This window comes from Nannospalax galili, unplaced genomic scaffold, assembly GCF_000622305.1.
Source record: "Nannospalax galili isolate Female #2095 unplaced genomic scaffold, S.galili_v1.0 scaffold179, whole genome shotgun sequence".
Classification (NCBI taxonomy): Eukaryota; Metazoa; Chordata; class Mammalia; order Rodentia; family Spalacidae; genus Nannospalax; species Nannospalax galili.
In genome coordinates this window covers 1,053,548-1,072,610 of record NW_008342627.1, presented here as the reverse complement: position 1 = coordinate 1,072,610, position 19,063 = coordinate 1,053,548, and the positions used below count along the sequence as shown (strand labels likewise).

At 46.2% G+C, this 19,063-nt stretch overlaps 1 protein-coding gene across 2 annotated transcripts in view; it reads left to right on the top strand.

Moving 5' to 3' along the window:
- The window catches only part of Usp13 (ubiquitin specific peptidase 13), a 121,523-nt gene that overhangs the window by 77,296 nt on the left and 25,164 nt on the right, over positions 1–19,063 (top strand). For both annotated transcript variants that reach the window (XM_008838657.3, XM_008838656.3), the window contains 7 exons: positions 1,620–1,773; positions 4,769–4,943; positions 11,678–11,766; positions 14,137–14,259; positions 16,067–16,093; positions 16,644–16,787; positions 18,721–18,878. In XM_008838657.3, the coding sequence (XP_008836879.1) occupies positions 1,620–1,773; positions 4,769–4,943; positions 11,678–11,766; positions 14,137–14,259; positions 16,067–16,093; positions 16,644–16,787; positions 18,721–18,878 (870 nt within the window). The remainder of the gene's footprint in view (positions 1–1,619; positions 1,774–4,768; positions 4,944–11,677; positions 11,767–14,136; positions 14,260–16,066; positions 16,094–16,643; positions 16,788–18,720; positions 18,879–19,063) is intronic.

Sequence of the window (19,063 nt, the reverse complement as noted above, 5' to 3'; positions counted from 1 at the left end):
CGGCCCCCCCCCACCTCTAAAAGATGCTTTTTTTTTTTTTGTTTTGTTTTTGTTTTGTCTTTTTCAAACTGAGTCTCCCTGTAGCCCCGGCTGGCCTGGAACTCGCTATGTAGACCAGGCTGGCCTTGAACTCACAGAGATCCACCTGCCTCTGCCTCCCAAGTGCTGGGACTAAAGGCATGAGCTACCACGCTTGGCTTTTTTTCTTTTTTAAATGGATTACAAAACTGTTGTGTATGGGTAAGGTAGAAAACAGAAATCCAAAGCCTCTGTAATGGCAGCTCCTGGTGTTAAGACATTTTGGCAACTGAGCCCCTGACCTCCCACCATCACTTCCCAGGTCATGTATTGATTCTGTGTTTTGTAAGCAGTGTTTTCCCTTAATCTGTTGGGAACATGTTACCAGATCCTATAATATAATGTGATTTTTTTTCAATATATATTTTTACTCGATTTTTATGTATCTTAAACATATTTAGACCCCCTCCCCTATCTGCAATCTCCAATCCCCCCTACACCAAAGGATTTCATGCATTCTGTCATATATGTTAAGGCCTATTGAGTCAAGTTTGTGTCCACAGATACCCCTCAGTGTGAGTTCATCCACTGGAGCCTGTTCAGCCTGTCTAGTGTCGCTCCCTTAAAGAAGACCAACTCTCCCTCACCCAGCGGTGATCAGCTGCCAATAGTTCCTCGGCTAAGGTCGGGGCCTGCTGCCCATTTCTCCAGTTCTCTGCTGGGTTTTTGTCTGATTGAGTTTGCACAGGTCTTGTGCATGCTGTCACCATTGCTGTAAGTTTCTATGAGCACGTTCTGGCTCTTACAGTCTTTCCGCCCTCTTTCTGCAATGGTCCCTGAGCCCTGGGTAGGTGAAATTTGATACAGGAGTCCTTCCCAGGGACACACACTCTGAAGTCTCTTATTCTCTACATTTTGGTCACTTGTGGCCTGCTGTGTCAATCACCCTCTGTTGCATGAGGAAGCTTTGTTGGTGAGAGTTGAGAGATGCGTTAGTGTTCTCTCTACCCCCGTCCCACTATGTTCCGTGAGCCTTAGCTGTAGAAGCTCCATTATAGATGTGTCACTTAGGGCTGAGCATCTCAGTGTGTGATCAGTTGTGGAACTCTGTAAAAGTCTCCATCTGTTACAAAAAGAAGCTCTTTGGTTGAGTGGCGAAAGGTATACTTGTCTGTAAATATAATGATCCATGTTTAGCATATAACATGATTTTAAAAATTGATATATAATTTACATTAAGTACATTTGAAATTATATCAAATATGCCTCAACTTTTCCCAGCACAGGAGTTTTCCTCTTTGTATTTTGTTTAACTCCTTCCTTTCCTCCTTCTAATTTCATACATGTCAGTCTTTCTCCTGTGGTTTTAATGACTTTGTAATATTACTTCACCGATGAACTAGACTGTGTTTACCTAAACCTTCATTTCTGGATGTTATAAACTCGTGTTTTACTACGAAGGCTCTGGTCAACTGCTATGTCCATAGGAAGTGCCGAGTAAAACCAGATCTTGATGCCAGAGCCAGCGTTGACGTTGTGCTACTTTTTGTCCATGACTTCATATTCCTAAATCCACTAACCTGCTCTTATCCAACCTTCAGAGGAACCGCATTGGCTCGGAAAACCCCAGTGATGTTTTCCGGTTTTTGGTGGAAGACCGTATTCAGTGCTGTCAGAGCCGCAAGGTCCGCTACACCGAGAGGGTGGGCTATGTGATGCAGCTGCCTGTGGCCATGGAGGCGGCGGTCAACAAAGGTAACGTTCCCAAATGGGAAACAAGTCACGTGTGCCTTTGTGTGGGAAACCTGCACCAGGCATAAGGGGCTCAGCCACGGAGAGGAGGCTGTGTTTGGGTTGCACATTTCTTCTGGTTCAGCCTCCACTGTCTGCAGAGGAGACCAGATGTATCACATCAGGCTTTGTGGAGGCGTTACAGAGAGAAGCTACTGTAGGACCCATGAATGCGGCTCTGGCTTGCTGGAGTCAGCAGAATCTTGGGTGGATTACTGGTGATGATGTGTGTAGGAGACTCTTCTCCCATCATCTCTGATAGGCAGTGGTATTAAGTCTGATGGAAATTCATCTCTTGACTGTTTGATATTGCAACAAAGGTCTTGGGGAATGTCCCTGCCATCCCCCGGGGTCTGTAAGGCAGCTCTCCCAGGAGGTGTATTGTGGCACTTTGCAGGAGTGAGACCCATTCAAAGAGTGTCTGGACTTTGAAAGCGAGAAGAAGGCAGTGCCACCGGCCACCAAATCTTTGCAGAAGCAGCGAATGGTGTTTCTTGGAGTTAGTGTCTTAGAGCCCAAAATGGCAAAATGGCTTCTGGGCTGTTCGTGTGTTCACTTGCCGTCTTCTAAAGGCCAACACCTCCGTGAGAGCCTCTTTTCTACTTTAACTTTATTATGTTAATTTGAAAGTGATGATCTTAAAATGAAACGATTTCCATTTTCCATAAGCTCCTACAGCTTTTGATCAGTGTTTAGATTCTTGCCCATCACACAAGGTAAAATAAAGGTATTGAGGGTGTGGTTTGTTGCTGTTTTAGATGATGGCAGTCGTAGTTTTCCTGCTCCTGATAAAGCACCTGATAAAAGCACCTTTGGGAAGGAGGGATTTATTCTTGTTACAGTGCCCAGCCCATCACGACAGGAAAGTCATGGCTGAGTGTCTCATTACACTTGCAGTTAGGAAGTAGAAGGAGATAGTCCTTGGATCCAGCTAGCTTTCTCTTTTTATAAAGTGCACAACCCAAGCCCAGGGAGTGGATCTGCCCACTTTTAGGGTGGGTTTTCCCAGTTCAACTAACTTAATCCAGATAATCCCTTACAACTGGCCCTGGAAGCTTGTCTCCTAGGTGATTCCAGATCCTGTCAAGTTGACAATCAACGTTAACCATCACAAGGGCCAACTACTCTGTCCGTCCACCTCAGGGCTGCTGACTTCCGTGTTCTACTCAGTCCTGTAAGCCTATGTGACAGAGCGATGCTCTAAGATGAGTCACTTTGTTTGGAATTTGCATTGAAAAGGGAATATACAGAAAACCATATGTGTGTTCGGGGAGGGTGAGGCAGAGGGACATTTTAATGGCAGAGTGGGGAGAGTTTCAGGAATTGATGTACAATAATCCTTGGTCACAAGGGTTAATTAGCGAGCAGGCATCACGACAGAAGCATTTTCTGTGCACGGCTGTGATTATGACCATCTATTGTAGTAGCTCTTGTCAGCTCTTGCCTTTTGTGGTTAGTTGTTAAGATAAAGCACAAATGACACCATTTAGATTTTAGTAACTTTCACAGTCCTGTGATCTCTAACTCTGTGAGTGGTAATTTTGTTTTGTTTTTTGGTCTTTTTGGGACAGGGTCTCCCTGTAGCCCCAGCTGGCCTGGAACTTGCTATGTAGACCAGGCTGGCCTCGAACTCACAGAGATCCACCTGCCTCTGCCTCCCAAGTGCTGGGATTAAAGGCATGCGCCACCATGCCCAGCCTGACTGGTAATTTTTTTTAAGAAAGAATATATATAATTGAGTCCCTGGAAAGTGTTTTCTAAAGCAGTTAACATTAATATCCTAGATATAAGTACATTGTAAACTGGAATAGGGGAAGAGTTTTAAAAAGCTATTAGAGGTATTTTAGGATGTGTGTATGTGCATAAGTGTATTAAAAACTGATCTGTTAGGAGTGTTTGTAGTTATTGGTAACATAAAATAATTGACTAGAGAAGCCACTCAAGGTATCTGTGGTATTCTGACTACAGGCTGGTCAAAACGGGAACAGGTATGTGCTGCTAAGAGATTCCCAGCACAGTCACTCCTTTTCCGTTAGTTTCTGATCGCTTTACATGGAGGGATCTTCCGGAGAAGCCTTCTAGGTGGGCGTTCTGTGGTCCAAGATGTAACCTCAGGGAAATGGGGTCTTGAGGCATTGGTTGTATTGTGGGCTGGTGATGGGTAACCATGGGCCTCAGATGCACCCTTCCTGTGGTCCTACGCCATCCTGAAGCTCATGACCAATGATCACTGTTGCTGGAGGAACCGAATCAGAAAGTAGGCCACTGGATCTGGATTCGGGAGTTCAGTCATAGCTACTTGATTTTTATCCCCTTCGCCCCTTGGTCATTTTATTTTGGGGGCAGCTTAAAGTTACAGCAGTTTCATTTCTCTCTCTCGGTCTCTCTGTTTCTCTCTCTGTCTCTGTCTCTCTCTCTCTTCCCCTCCCCTTCCCTCCTCCCCTCTCCCTCACTGATTATTGGCAGTATCTGATCTCTTGACACAACTTAACTCCCTTTCTGGCTTCATCCCTAAGAAAGTGGAGGAGTGTTTGTTGACCAGAGCTTTAAACCCTGTCAGTGACTGATTCACTTTGACCTTCAGCCTCAGTTTGTTCGGCAAGGGAGTGGAGAACCTGGGGAGAGGGGATCCCTCTGATCTCTTAGCCACAGAGCTCTCTGGTGTGAAGCCTGTGTCTGAAGGAGTGGGCTTGGGAGTAGGCCACACATGGTTGGAACTGAGCTAACGTGTTCCTACTGGCAGTCTCAAAGGGAAATAACAAAAATTAGTAAAAAAATAATAAAAAAATAAAAGCTAAATGTATTTCTAGTTTCATGCAGCCTATTAGAGCTGACCCAAAGAAAGTCCTTGGAAGATCCTTTGGGCAGGATCCCTGAAACGGAGAGACGACGCCTCCCAAGAGGCTGTCTCACTTTCGGACGAGGAGATTGACTGCAGATTTTGTCCTTGCTCTTACAGACGAGCTGATTGCCTATGAGCTAACCAGAAGGGAGGCAGAGGCAAACAGAAGACCCCTTCCTGAGTTGGTGCGAGCCAAGATACCCTTCAGTGCCTGCCTCCAGGCCTTTTCTGAACCAGACAATGTAGATGATTTCTGGAGCAGTGCTCTGCAAGCAAAGTCGGCGGGTGTGAAGTGAGTGTGCCCTTAGTGGCCAGAGGGGCCTGGCGAGGTAGGGTGGGGGAGAGGGAGGAGTTGTGAGAGCTCTTGTAAGCTTGTTCATGAGGGTGGGATGGATTGTGGTGCACACTGGTAACTGTCATCCACTTCATTTGAACCTGACCGATAAGACGGGCCTGTGGTTTGTGTTACATACTATGGGGTGGGGTGGGGGCGTGCCTGTTTTTAAAAATTGAAGATGGTGGTTTATCCTGTAGAAGGAATTTATTTGCCTTCCTTTCTTTTTACTTTTTTTTTTTTTTTTTTTTGCTAAGAGGCTACATTTAAGAAACATTCTTATTTCTATATGATTGATTACTGGTAAAGGAACTATAAAATGGCTTATGAGCCTTCACTATTTGAACACTGCAGTGTTGTCCTGTAATTCTGCAGTGAAGATTTAGCTTATATCTTGTTTGAGTGTGTCTCTGCTTGAAGATGTGTTGGGCCTGCCAGTAGGCTTGAGGGCAGCGCTCAGATGAGCTGCTCACCGCAGTCGGGAGGCATCCCGTGTCCGTGGGGTGAGTCTGGGTATCAGGTACACGCATAGCTCTCTCTCCAGTGCTACTGTAATCGAGTTGATGCAGTCGGCCCTTGCTGACACACTTGTATTGCTGCAGTCATGTTGGGGAAAGAGAGCTTATAGACACCTAGGAAGGGTCGCTGAGATCCCACCATGTCCTTCTGTCCTTCATTTACCTTTTCATTGTGACGTCACCCTGCCCCCCAAGTCCAGAGGATTGAACTCAGGGTTTCATCCATGCTAAGCAAGCGCTTCCTCCGTGAGCTCCACTCAGCTCTCCGCAGTTTGTGTCTGGAAGTTGACGACTTCTGCTCTTTGGCCCTCTCTCTGAGGCTGAGATCGGGCTGGGTTGGCACAGAGAGCGAAGACGGAGCCGTGGCTGCTGCTTTTACTGCAGCCTCATGCGGCAGCCAGGCCTGACGTCAGTTACTGTCTGCAGGGTGCTCAGGTTTCTGCTTGATTCGGACTGGACGTCACATGTCCAGGACAGGAGCACAAAGCAGCTTATTTCAAACACAAAGAGCTGGAGATGTCTCAGTGGTAGGATGTTTGCCTGGCACACGTGAGACCCTGGGTTTGATCTCACATATGTGCACATGCATCTATGTACCCCATAAACAAACAAGCACAACAACAAAGCCCCCTTGCCCCCCAAACCTAACAACTCCCCCAAATATCAAAACATAACAAAATAAAATGGGACCTGTCAAGGTTGTGTTTTCCTAAAGTAATTTTTACAAAGCCGCACATTTATATGATTAATACCACTTTATCCTGTTATTGGCCATCCATCTTTAGGTTAGTTTTGCTGGGGGTACTGCTGAGTTGTGGTTTGTGTGTATGTGTGTGTTTGCATATGCACACGTGTGTGTATGAGTGTATGTATGTGGTGCGTATATATGTGTATGTTTGCATGTGTATGTGTGCACCTGTATGTGTAGGCATATGTGCATATATTTCATGTATACATATATATGTGTGTGTGCATATGTATATGTGCACCTCTGTGTACATATATGTACACATATGCATGTATTTATGTTATGTGTGTATGTTTGCATATGTATGTGCATGTACTTATGTGATGTATGTGTGTGTACTTATGTGATGTATGTGTGTATCCTTTCACGTTGGTGGTGAAATTGTTTCTTTACCCAGTGACAGCAGGTTGAAGGTTCTTTAAACCCTGACCCTTTCGTCTGTGAGCTTTTATTCTGTCCTGTTTGGGAGATGGGAAATCATGGTGGGGCTGGAGGCCTAGATGTTGTGGGTGAGCTGCACAGGGAGAGTGCCTTCGTCTCCCAAGCCCTGGCTGTGCCTGTGCTCTTCAGACCAGGGCCCTGCCAGGAAGGGGCCCTCTCAACACCTGGACAAGGCCTGTCTTCACACACACACGCACACACACACACACACACACACACACACACAGGCCTGTCTACACACACACACACACACTCATGCACACACACACAGGTCTGTCTACACACACACAGACACAGACACAGACACACAGGCCTGTCTACACACATGCACGCACACACATACACACGCACATACACACACACAGGCCTGTTTACACACACACACAGAGGCCTGTCTACACATGCACACACATGCACACACACACACACACACACACACACACACACACGTCCCCTGAGCCCTGGCTTGTGGTCAGCAGATCCAGACTCTTCTCCCAAGTCTACCTCCTCATTCCTTGTCTGTCTCAGACAGTCACAACCCAGCACTGTCCTCATTCACTCATGGAGGAGCGCACTTGTTGACCTGGACTCTTCCTCAAATGCTACAGAACATGTGGTTGTAGGAAGCACTGACAGCTGTCTAGAATGCTTCAGGAGTTTCTGCTTTCTAAGTTCTTAAAAGTAGATATCTAATATGATTTTTCCTTTCCTCTGCACTGCACACACATCCTGTGTGTGTGCGCGCGCGCGCGCGCGCACTTGCATGCACACCTACCTCAGGATGTTGTGGATGTCAGCAGGCAACCTTGGGCATCGGGTCTCACCCTCCACCTTGTTTGGCTCAGGGTCTGTCTTGTTATTTGCCACTACACGCACCAGGCAAGCTGGTCCACAGGCTTCCGGAGAGTCTCCTGTCTCCACCTCCCATCACAGTAGGAACCTTGGATCATAGGCGTGCACTAGGGCCTGGCTTTGCATAGTTTCTGGGGGTCAGAACTCAGGTCCATCCCTGTGTGGCAAATGTTTTACTGACTGGGTCATCTCCCCACCCTCCAGATGCTTTTTATGGCCATGAAAAGAATCATCACTGTGTGTATCACAGTGGTTAAGAATTGAAAAAGTGGTTCTTGTGGGAAAGAGAAAAGCTAGCAGTAATAGAACAGCTCTTAGAGCTGGAGAGATGCTCGGTGGCTAAGAGCACTGGCTGCTCTTGCAGAGGACCTGGGTTCAGTTCCCGGCACCCACATGGCGGCTCACAACTCCAGTTCCAGGGGTTCCAACACCCTCTTCTGGCCTCCATCAGTACTGCATACATATGGTGCACTTATATACAGGGAAAACCCCCATACACATAAATAAATCTTTAACAAATCAAAAACCCCAAACAAATAGAAACGCCCATCATTAGACATTCATTATTGCCAGGACGTGAATTATGCACCTCCCACCAGCTGTCTTCTTTGGTTATTATTTTTTGTCATTTTGTGAGACCGGCTTGCTGTATAGACCAGGTTCCCATCAGTTGTCACAGAATCCTCTCTAGTAGTGTGAGGAAGGTTCCATTAGTTCCCATTTTACTGATGAGGACATAAAAGGAGAAATAATTGGCCAGTTAGTGGCAGGCTTCAGAGGCTGCTTCCCATCTGGACTCAAGGATGGAGCGCCTCACCCTGGTCCGTGTAGGGCTGCTCAGGGCGCTGGCCTATCCCCACATCTTACTTAGTGTTCCTTATGATGCTTTGTTTTAAATGCTAGTTTTGCCAGCTAGTGAATTTCTAAAAATTCTTTTAAAATTTCTTCTTTCTAGCGATGTAGGCTGTGACTCAGCATATATTTTGTTAACACGAGGTCTTGAATTTTCCTTTTGTCAGTGGCCAGGTGTGGCGGTGCAGGTTTGTGATCCCAGCACCTTGGGAGGTTGAAGCAGGAGGGTGGTGAGTTCATGGCCAACCTGGGCTACATAGAGAGTTCAAGGAGAGAGCTCGCATTTTGTAAACAACCAAAGGGGGTGGGGTGCAGGGAGTGGAAACTTGTGGGTCAGTAGGGAGGGACCAGGCATAATGATAATTTCCCTTGAATGATTCTGGACGGATTGTGTCTGGGAAGAACAGTGCTGTTTGGAGCACTCATCCACCCAGCAAATATTACTGCTCATTCTCATCAGAGCTGGACAAGGCCTACTGTCCACCCTTGAGTCAAGGTGGATGGAGAGGGATTTCCACTTACTCTTCGTCATTTTGGCGGGAGGAGACTGGCATGGGCTTCAGAGCACAGACTCTGTAGGTCAGCTGGAAGTGACCTTGGCCAAACGACTCTCCTCCCAGGGCCCCACTTCCATATCTGTGGACTAGGGGTAACAGGAATTATTTGTAGAATTGTGGGACCAAGTGAGCTGAGCTGAGCTAAGTGTTCCACCTAGCAGCACCAGTACCTGGAACATGAGTTGTTACCACCTTTACCTTTGTCTTAACTGTGTTTTCCCTTCTATTATGTGGTTTGAGTGTGGTTGACTAATTAGTACATTTTTGGCATATTTACTACAGAGTTGTAAAAACATCTTAGTCACTGTAGGGAGGGAGATGGTTTGCATTTTAAATAATGCTAATAGACAACTGCATAGCTTTCAAGAACCTATTCTGAGCCCTTTCTATGTCCTAACTTGTTTAATTCCCACAGCAACTTTTTAAAACTACATTGTATATTCATATAGATTTTTGATTTACATTCTGATGGCCTTTATTAAATATGCACAGCTTTTCCAGAGAAAATAAAATCATTTATTTATGATTATCGTTCTCTTTTTTAAAAGTGTAATTTATGACTTTGCTGGATTTAATTGGGAAACTTGATGTCCCCAAACTGCTATTAATGATGTGAAATCCTATTACTTTTGAGATGAACTTGAACAGATGTATACTGAGTAGTTACACACGTGTGATTCCACTCAAGACCCTAGGTTTCAAAGACATTCCTTTCTGAAATGTGGGAAACACTTACTTTGCTTTCTTGTATTCTTAGGCTGTTATTTACCCATAACAGAGTGATGTCTTAAATTGATCCTTCCACTCCTGTCCACTGACTCAACCCCAAACTGATCCTTTGCCCTGGTGCCGCTGAAATCTGACACAGATACTTACCACAGAGGCTGCAGATCTCATGGCCCCCTCGTTTCCATTTGCATATTGTTGATTTAATGAGACTTTTCCCAGATTTGATGTTAATGTGAGAAGAGAAGATCTAGGGCTGGGGAGATGGCTCAGTCAGTAAACAACATGAATCTGATCCCTAGCACTCATGTGAAGAGCTGGGCATGGTGATGCAGGCCTGTAACCTCAGCATTGGGACGTGGAGCCAGGCAGATCCCTGGGGCTTGCTCCAGGTTCAGCGAGAGACTGGAAAGAGATAGCAGAAGATACCTGATGTCAGGTAGCCCCCCCCCCACGCACGCACGCACGCACTGTTAAAAGGCAACGCACTGTTAAAAGGCAACGTTTTGCAGTTAGTTGAAAATGTCATAATGGCATAATGGGTTCTGATAAAGTTGAGGAGTTGGCTGCATTTAAATAAGAATTGGTGTTTGTTACTGTGTCTCAGACCCCTGGGAAACCTAATCAAAGGTACTAGAAATTTCTGGAGAGCCGAGTAGTTCTAGATCAGTTCCTCAGCGTGACAAAGCTCTATTTTTCTGAACAACTTCGTTATGTTACTGCCTGTACTGATCCACCACCCTTGGGATGAGATTTTGAGATAGTCGAGGTTTTTAAGCTGTTTGGGGGAGAATGCAGACCAAGTGCCCATGACCTTGGGACTGATAAAATTCATTCTGATTCCTTCAGCCTATGCAATACTGCCTGGAGGGCCAAGTGGAGTCATGATTGTGAGCAGCACAACCCTAGCAGTAGATACTGTAGTAAACCATTTCCAGACGTAAAAACAGAGCCTCAGATGGACCAGCAATTTGCCCAGATTTGTAATGAATTAAGGAACACAGTGAAGACCCAAACTACCCCTTTCTGCTCTTTGCCCAGGGTCTGCCCTGTGCTATGTCTGTATCCAACACTAGAGGGCAGCATTATCTCATTTGTGAATGCTGGGAAGAGCTGTCCTCCAGACAAGGCAAGAGCTCAGATTCACAAAGTGGGGTTTGATGGAGGGAGTTCGGAATCCTTCGTTTTAAAAGGCCTCCATTGTATCTGTCCATGGCTCATTTTCTTAGCTATAAAGCCGAGAAGCAATACGGATCATTTTCTGTTTTACACAGATAATCGAACAGAAATGGTGGCTGGAAAGATGATAACGTGGATGGAATGAGGCATGAATGTAATGTACAGATTGAACAGTCAGTCTGTGCAGAAAATTGGCAAACCCAAGTCCAGGAAACTTTGTCTTTTAGGAAGCTTGATATGAATTCAAGGAATCACATGTGTGTGTTAGTTCAACAATGTAAGGCTTAGGGGCTGGAGAGATGCCTCAGCAGTTAAGAGCACTGGCTGCTTTTATGGAGCACCTGAGTTCTGTTCCCAGCATCTACACTGGTTGCCATCTGTGACTCCAGTTCCAGGAGATCTGATGCCCTCTTCTGGCCTCCGTGGACACCAGACATACATGTAGTACACACACACACACACACACACACACACACACACACACTTCTGATCAGACACAGGGCCTGCGGAACAGCAAACCCACAAATACATGCACTGAATCCTAGGGAGGGTCTCAGAAAAGCGAATGGTTTAGTAGGAAACCTCCCAGCAAAGCAGTTGTGAAGTGGCCGCACCCCAGCCTCACCACGCTGCACTGTCAGCACGTCTGTCTTGAGGAGAGGCTGGGTGAGCGCTGGGGCGGGTGCGAGGTGCTTGTGAACTTACCCTCAGGTCCCAGGGCTTTCGATGCCTCGGGGAGAGCTGCTTGTGCTGCCTCCTGAACTGTGTTCAGCTTTCTTTTGCCTTGTTTGATTGATTTAATCCCCTTCTGTTTCCCAGAACATCTCGCTTTGCCTCATTCCCTGAATACTTGGTAGTGCAGATAAAGAAGTTCACTTTTGGTCTTGACTGGGTTCCCAAAAAATTTGGTAGGTATCTTTTGCATGCTTTCACCTAAAATACCGAGTGAGCCACTTAACGCGCCATGGCATGTGAAGGAGGTGGTGGCCGGACGCCTTCCTGTCACCTCCACCTTGTTGTTTCTCTGTTACCCCTCACCGTCCTCTGGGTTCCGCTTGTGGGAAGCACTGACTTTAAGAAGTACCCCCTGCTAACCCTCCCCTGCACTGCCGGGCCCTGGGAGAGCAGGATGGCTCCAGATGCGACGGGATGGTAGGGGAACGCCGGTGCTGATTGGCGGGTGTGGGGTGGGCCCGAGAGACTGTTTCTAACCTGCACCAAAGTGGTGCTGGCTGTGCTGCCCCAGACACCACACTTAGAGATGCGTCTGCTCTTAGCAGCGCTCTGCCTCCGAGGCAGGTGAGATTCATTTAAATCATACAAACCTCAGTAGCAATCAGGCAGAAACACTTGCATCAAGCAGTTCAAAGAAGGATACGATTCAGGCGTCACTGGACTTGCTTCTGCATTTGCAGGGACCCTGGCCCTGGTGGAAGGCTTATTTTCCAGACAAGTCACAAAGAGCATCTATCTCCTCTACCACTAGGATCAACTCTGAAGGGTCTTAGGTTGCCTCCGGGCTGTGGAAGGATCCTCATTTTACCCATTGTAGCTTATCAGACAGATACCCTTGAACCGTTTGCCAGGCTGTACAGTGTGTGTTTGAACACTTAGGGAGCAAACAATGCAAGTCTTACAGTTTGCGAAACACTGGTCTCAGGGGACAGGGAGAAAGAGGGAAAACCAGATGGGGTGATTTCCCAGGAAGCCTGGCACTGTTGAGCACACAGCACCTGTTTGCTGCTCTTTCTGATGCCTGGGACCCCCCCCAAAGGATTTGGGGAACAGAGAGGGTCTGAGGGTTAGGGTCCTGACTGCTCTGATCTCTTCTGGCCCCTGGGAGGGATGAAATATTGAGATGGAGATAAACTGACTCCTTCTAAAGGCTTTGAACTGCTTTGGACAGTTTTCTTATTTTCCTTTGTTCTTGGAATTTCTGTAAAGGAAAAATTGAATCAAAGTTTGGTGAGTTACTGAATTTAAAGGAGTCTCAAGGTGGTACTGAATTTTTCCCTTGAAGAACAATTGTGTTAATTCTGTTGGCCAGACTTTATGTTTGGTTTCCTTGTCCTCTGAAATTTAATTTTCTAAACTTAGCATTTTGAGTTTTGGGTTGTTTCATTTTTATTTAGTTTGGTTCTTGAAACAGGGCCTCATATAGCCCAGGCTGGCCTTTTTAGCTGAGATGATCCTTGAACTCCTGATCCTCCTGCCTCCACCTCCTAAGTGCTCTGATTACAGGTCTGTGTTACCATACTTAGGCTGATTTGTTGTTTTAAATATGATTTTTTTTGGTCTTTTTGAGACAGGGTCTCCCTGTAGCCCCAGCTGTCTGGGAACTCACTATGTAGACCAGGGTGGCCTTGGACTCACAGAGATCCTCCTGCCTCTGCTTTCCGAGTGCTGGGATTAAAGGTGTTATGTATCTAACGCCATTTGGAGGCAGTATTTTCAAGGTCTTGCTCAGGAGTCCAAACGATATCTCCTGATTGAGTCCACTTTCCATTCTCACCAGAATCAAGGCAGCTTCAGGGGTTATCGGGCAGATAAATCTTATAATTGATTAAGTCACATGCAATAGCAACCAAATCAAGAAAGTTTTGTTTTTCTCTCCGAAGTGCCCCAGGGATGATGACACTTGAGATTCAGTCAAGTTCTTTCAAACTTTATTCTTTATTGCTTAGAATGATCACAGTGCCTGTCACAATCTCAGGAACAGTGTAAACTAGAAGTTGAGGACTCAAATGTCTAAGGTAGACAGGGAAATAACGGACAGGAAAGAAGCAGCCACTGGGTAAAGGAAGACACAGCTGACTCCTGAGGTCAGTGACAGAGAGTGAAAGGATATTTCTCTACTACACGCAGTGAGGTCAGCGTGAGGCAGTCACAGGGGCCACCGCTGTCCAGAGCAGAGGCTGAAGGCCAGCTCCTGACAGTCACCACAGGTGAATGTGCTACACTTGTGTGGTTTTCAAAATCTAGAAATATGAATTTGAAAATTAAATCTTGCAACATCATAAAAGCATCAAATGGAATGAATTCAGGCCATGGGTATTTAGCTCTGTGACCTCTGCCTCAGCCCAACTGTTGCTGTCTGGTGTGACAACTCTGTTCTGCCACTCTCTGTCCTTTTCTGAGCCCTCCATTAGCCTGTCATGACCAACCTGCTGTGCTGCGTGTCCCTTAGCTGTGCCTCGACAAATGCATGCAGTGAGCAATGCTGGATTTACAGTAGCTGACCCTGGAGACTTTAGTGATTGTAATCTTTCATTTCGCAGATGTTTCTATCGATATGCCAGATCTGCTAAACATCAGCCATCTCCGAGCCAGGGGCTTACAGCCTGGAGAAGAGGAACTTCCGGACATCAGCCCCCCCATAGTCATTCCCGATGACTCAAAAGGTAACATCTGCTATGGGGAGGGTGCTCCCTCTGCCGCCCCCTCCAGGGTCAGTCACTGTCTTTCAACCTTGTCAGGATGCCGGGGGGCTGTGAGGTCGCCACCCTAGACACATAGAAATGAAGCAAGTTGCAATTGCACACTACACACACACACACACACACACACACACACACACACACACACACACAAAGACGCTAACCAGGACTTCCTGTTTTATCTGTGTCTAAGCGTCTAGTTTGTTTTGTTTTGATAGTACTGAACTTGCCATGTAGCCCAGTCTGGCCTTGAACTTGTGGAGATTCCCTGTGGGGCTTACCTGTGAGCATCACATGCCCAGCCTCCATTGTGAGTAGGGGGATGGACAGTTTTTCAGATTACCCTGCCTCTGGCTTTGACTCCCCGCTCTGCGCCTCCAGGTGGAGGGGGGTGGGAGGAGTGTGTTTGCACCTGTAGGAAAAAGGAGTTTCCATCAGGATCTGAGCTTAGGGAACTGTGCTGTTCTCCTTAGTGCCTGTGGACAAAGGGAAGGGGACTTGCAGCTGGGTGTGCTGGTTTTGAGATCTAGGTCACGTTTTACAGCCTGTCACTGCTGCATAGTAATGAAGTCACTTGGACCCCCTGTGCACTTTGTGACTGCTAGCTTGGCTGTTGTTAGGATACATGACTTTCTAAGGCAGGGAGGTGTGCAAAAATAGTTGCCTCACCTCTGAGGGTTCAAGGCAGAAGTCAGAAACATCTTAGTTTCGTTATTGGCACAGTTACTGAGATGAAATCGGTTTTATTTTGGGTCTTCTCACCTGTTTGTCATCATTTTCCTTAGTGAATTCATGAAGTAAATTAGAGAACGGTGGTGGTTTCCCATCAAGTTATTGGTGACTGTTTGGTAGGAAAGGTGAGGCTCCAGGAGAAAGCGAGGCTCTCAAGGAGGTCTCCATTAGATCAGTTCTTAAGAGGAAAGTCCAGGGCTAAACTGGAGGCTGAGCCAAAGCAGGGGCCTTCAGGTGAGACCTCTGGGTCCTTGGCAGGGAGCTTGTGGACAGGTGATGATGATGTACCCACACTGCTGAATCCTTGATTTACAATTACACGAGGTTCTTAGAAATAAATACAGGGGGGCTAGAAAGATGGCTCAGCAGTGAGGACCTGGGTTCAGTTCCCAGTACCCACGTGGCAGCGAACAACTGTCTGTAACTCCAGTTTCGGGGGATCTGACGCCCTCTTCTGACCTCTGCAGGCATTCTACAACACTGGTGCACTTACACACATATGGGCAATCAATATACTCCTACACATAAAGTCAAAATAATAAAAAAAAAATGAAATAGATGCAGGAACTGAAATTATTTAGTTCTTTAGGGTGCTAACCCGGACTCCCCGTTTTATCTGTGTCTAAGTGCCTGAAGCCTGCTCTTCCCCCTTTAAGGAGATGTTCTGTAGGTAGGGTGCTGTGCGGGTATACCCAAGAGTGACACAGTCTGGGAATGCCCTGGATCTATTACTTTCTCTTTCTTTTTAATATTTTATTTATTATTTTAATTTTATGTGTATGTGTGTATTGCCTGCATGTACATAAGTCCGCCCCTGTCATGCAATGCCTATGGAGGACAGAAGAGGCTGTCGGATCCCCTGGGATTGGAGTTATGGACAGTTGTTAGCTGCCATGTGGGTGCTGGGGTTCGAACCCTGATCTTCTGCAAGAACAGTCAGTGCTCTTAACCACTGAGCCACCTCTCCAGCCCCTCTTTCTCTTTCTAACACTATTGGATGTAGCTTTCTCTAATTTCTGACCTGTTGCTTCATTTCCAGATCGCCTGATGAACCAGCTAATAGACCGTAGGTATCTTTTACAATGTGTTCTACAGCTGTTACTTGTGTGACACTTTTGGGGGTTGAACAAAGCAGCATTGCTCTGTTCTGGGTATAGGCAGCCTCTCCTGGGTGGGAAGGACTCTGCAGGCTGAGTAGGTAACAGACCAATGTCATGTTGATGGAGTGACTGTAGGCCAGAGAACCAGATGGCCCCAGGCTGAACCTTGGATTTTCTGCCTGTGACTGTGCTGTGGAATAATTTCCTCCCTTCTGCCTGCCTAGCTTTCCTCACTTGTGAATGGAGGGTAATGATACCAGCTCAATATTTCGGTGACTTAAAAAGAAATAAAATCTCGGGAGGCAGAGGCAGGCGGAGGGAGGCAGAGGCAGAGGCCAGCGTGGTCTACACAGTGAGTTCCAGGACAGCTGGGGCTACAGGGGATATATAAATAAATAAAATCATTAAGTCCCAACCAAACTGCATTTCTTCATGTAGTCTTTGGAAAAGGGTCAGGAGAGTGATGGAAGCAGGAAGAATTCCTTCTTCACAGAGGAATCCTGTTGTGCTCCACAGCCTCAGACATTGATGAGTCCTCCGTGATGCAGCTGGCGGAGATGGGCTTTCCCCTGGAGGCCTGCCGGAAGGCTGTGTACTTCACTGGAAATATGGGCGCCGAGGTGGCCTTCAACTGGATCATTGTACACATGGAGGAGCCAGGTAGGTGCGGTTCTGAGTCCCAGGGATGTGTCTCAGAAAGTGACTTTTCAGGTCATAATACACAAAGCAGCAATCTGGTCTTCTTTTAAACAGCTTCCCAGTCGCCTACTGAAACTCACCTATCTAAATTTAGATTGAAAGCTAGCATCCACTTATGAGAGAAAATGTGATGTTTGAATTTCTGGGTTGGGTGGCCTCCTTTAGGATGATTGCTTCCAGTTCCCTCCATTTACCTGCAGATTTCATCATTTCATCTTTCTTAATGGCTGAATAATATTCCATTGTGTAAATGTACCATGTTTGAATCATACCTTGGGAAATGTAGATTGGACTTGATAGACCATACCCCCCCCAAAAGACAAATAATAATAGAGGACATGAAGAGGGGCTAGTAAGATGGGGTAGAGAGCGGGGAAGGGTATGAATACAATCAAAATATAGTCCATGAAATTCTCGAATCAATTAAAAAAATTTTTTATATAGAAAAACCCCCAAAACTCCCACAGCTTTCTTGGTATATAAGTTACTTCTTTAAAGTGTATGTATTTCATTGAGAAAGAGGTCATTAATGAGGTCAGATGAGGGTTATATTTCCAGTTTGAGTAGAAACATAAAGAAATGGGGGCCTTTCAGTTAACTTTATTTTCTCTCATTTATGGAAATAGATGCATATGCACATTTGCATCCATTTAAAATGTATGTTCAAATTGATTTATGTTCCGTCACAGCTAGACAATCATCCCTAACCGAGCATATTTCATCCGTCCACCAGAAACGCTGTAGACAGTGGCCTCTTTCCCCACGTCCCTCGTCTCTCCAGCCCTTGGTGGTCACGAATCTACTTTCCGGGTATCCTACAATTGTTAGGAATTTGCCTGTTTGGACATTGCATTTAAGTGGAGTCTTTGGCGTCTGGTTTCTATCACTTTTTGTGATGTAATCAGGGGTCTGTGTCATAGCATGAACAGTCCTTCCTTTTTTGTGGCTACATAACATTCCATTGCATTCCACACTACAACTTATTTATCCTTTCATCACTTGATGGACATTTGGGTTACTTCTGCTTTTTGGCCTTTATCAAGGATGCTGTAAAATTTGCATACAGTTTTTTGCGTGGCTAGGCATTTTCATTTCTCTTGAGTGGAATTGCTGTGTCATATGGTAGCTCTACATCTAATTTTTGAGAGGCTGTCAAACTGTTTTCCATGGTGGCTGAACCACTTTACATGCCCACCTGTGCCAGGTGAGGGCTCCAGTTCTCTGGAGATCTGTCATAGCCATTCCTGATTCCTGGGTGCGCAGTTGTAAGCTGCATCCCCCTAAGGACCAGCGATGCTGGGCATCTTCCGTTTAAACGAGCTACTTGTCTTTTTATTACTGAGTTCTAAGTGCTCTTTTCTGGGTGCGAGTTCTTCTCAGATGCACGATTTAGTGGTAGATTTCCGTTTTGCTGCCTTATTCGCTCAGTGGTGCCTGAAGCAAACACAGTTTTAAAATGTGGATGTGGTCCAGGAGCCCTTTTGTGTTGTGACTTGTGCTTTCTGTGTTGTATTTAAGAAGCCATCGCAGAACCTGCCACAAAGTGCACTCCTCTGTGTGTGTTTTAAGTAGTGTGCTCAGCTCCTGTATTTAAATCAGTGATCCTTTTTGAGTTGATTTTGTGTGTGATGTGAGGAAAGGGGTCTGACTTCATCATTTCATATTCAGTTGTGATATTGCTATTTGTTGTAAAGTCAACCTTTCCTGTTGATGTCTGGTTGAAAAATCACCTAATTTTTCTCAATTTCCAGTCCTCCTAAACTGATTTATATGTCTAGTTTACACCAGCTCCAGGTTCCCTTGATTATAATCTTATAGGTGCTCCATAGTGGCCTGAAAATGTCAGTTCTCAAGTCAGAACCTGGAAAGGTTTGAGTGCTGTCATTATCCTCAGATTTTGCCGAACCGCTGACCGTGCCTATGTATGGAGGGGCAGGAGCCTCTGTGTTTGGTGCTACTGGACTGGACAACCAACCTCCTGAGGAGATCGTGGCCATCATCACCTCCATGGGATTCCAGAGAAATCAGGCCATGCAGGCTCTGCGAGCAACGGTGAGCGCACTGGTGGGAAGACCCGTCAGTTCCGCCCTTCGAACCAAGCCCTCCCTGTGTCCTTTGGGCATCCAGAGTCATCTGTGTCTGGCTCTGGGCCCCATCACCGTTCATGAAGATCTGTTTGCATGCAGTGTATGTTAAGCTGGACTGCATGAATGAGGGGATCGTATGGCGAACTTAGT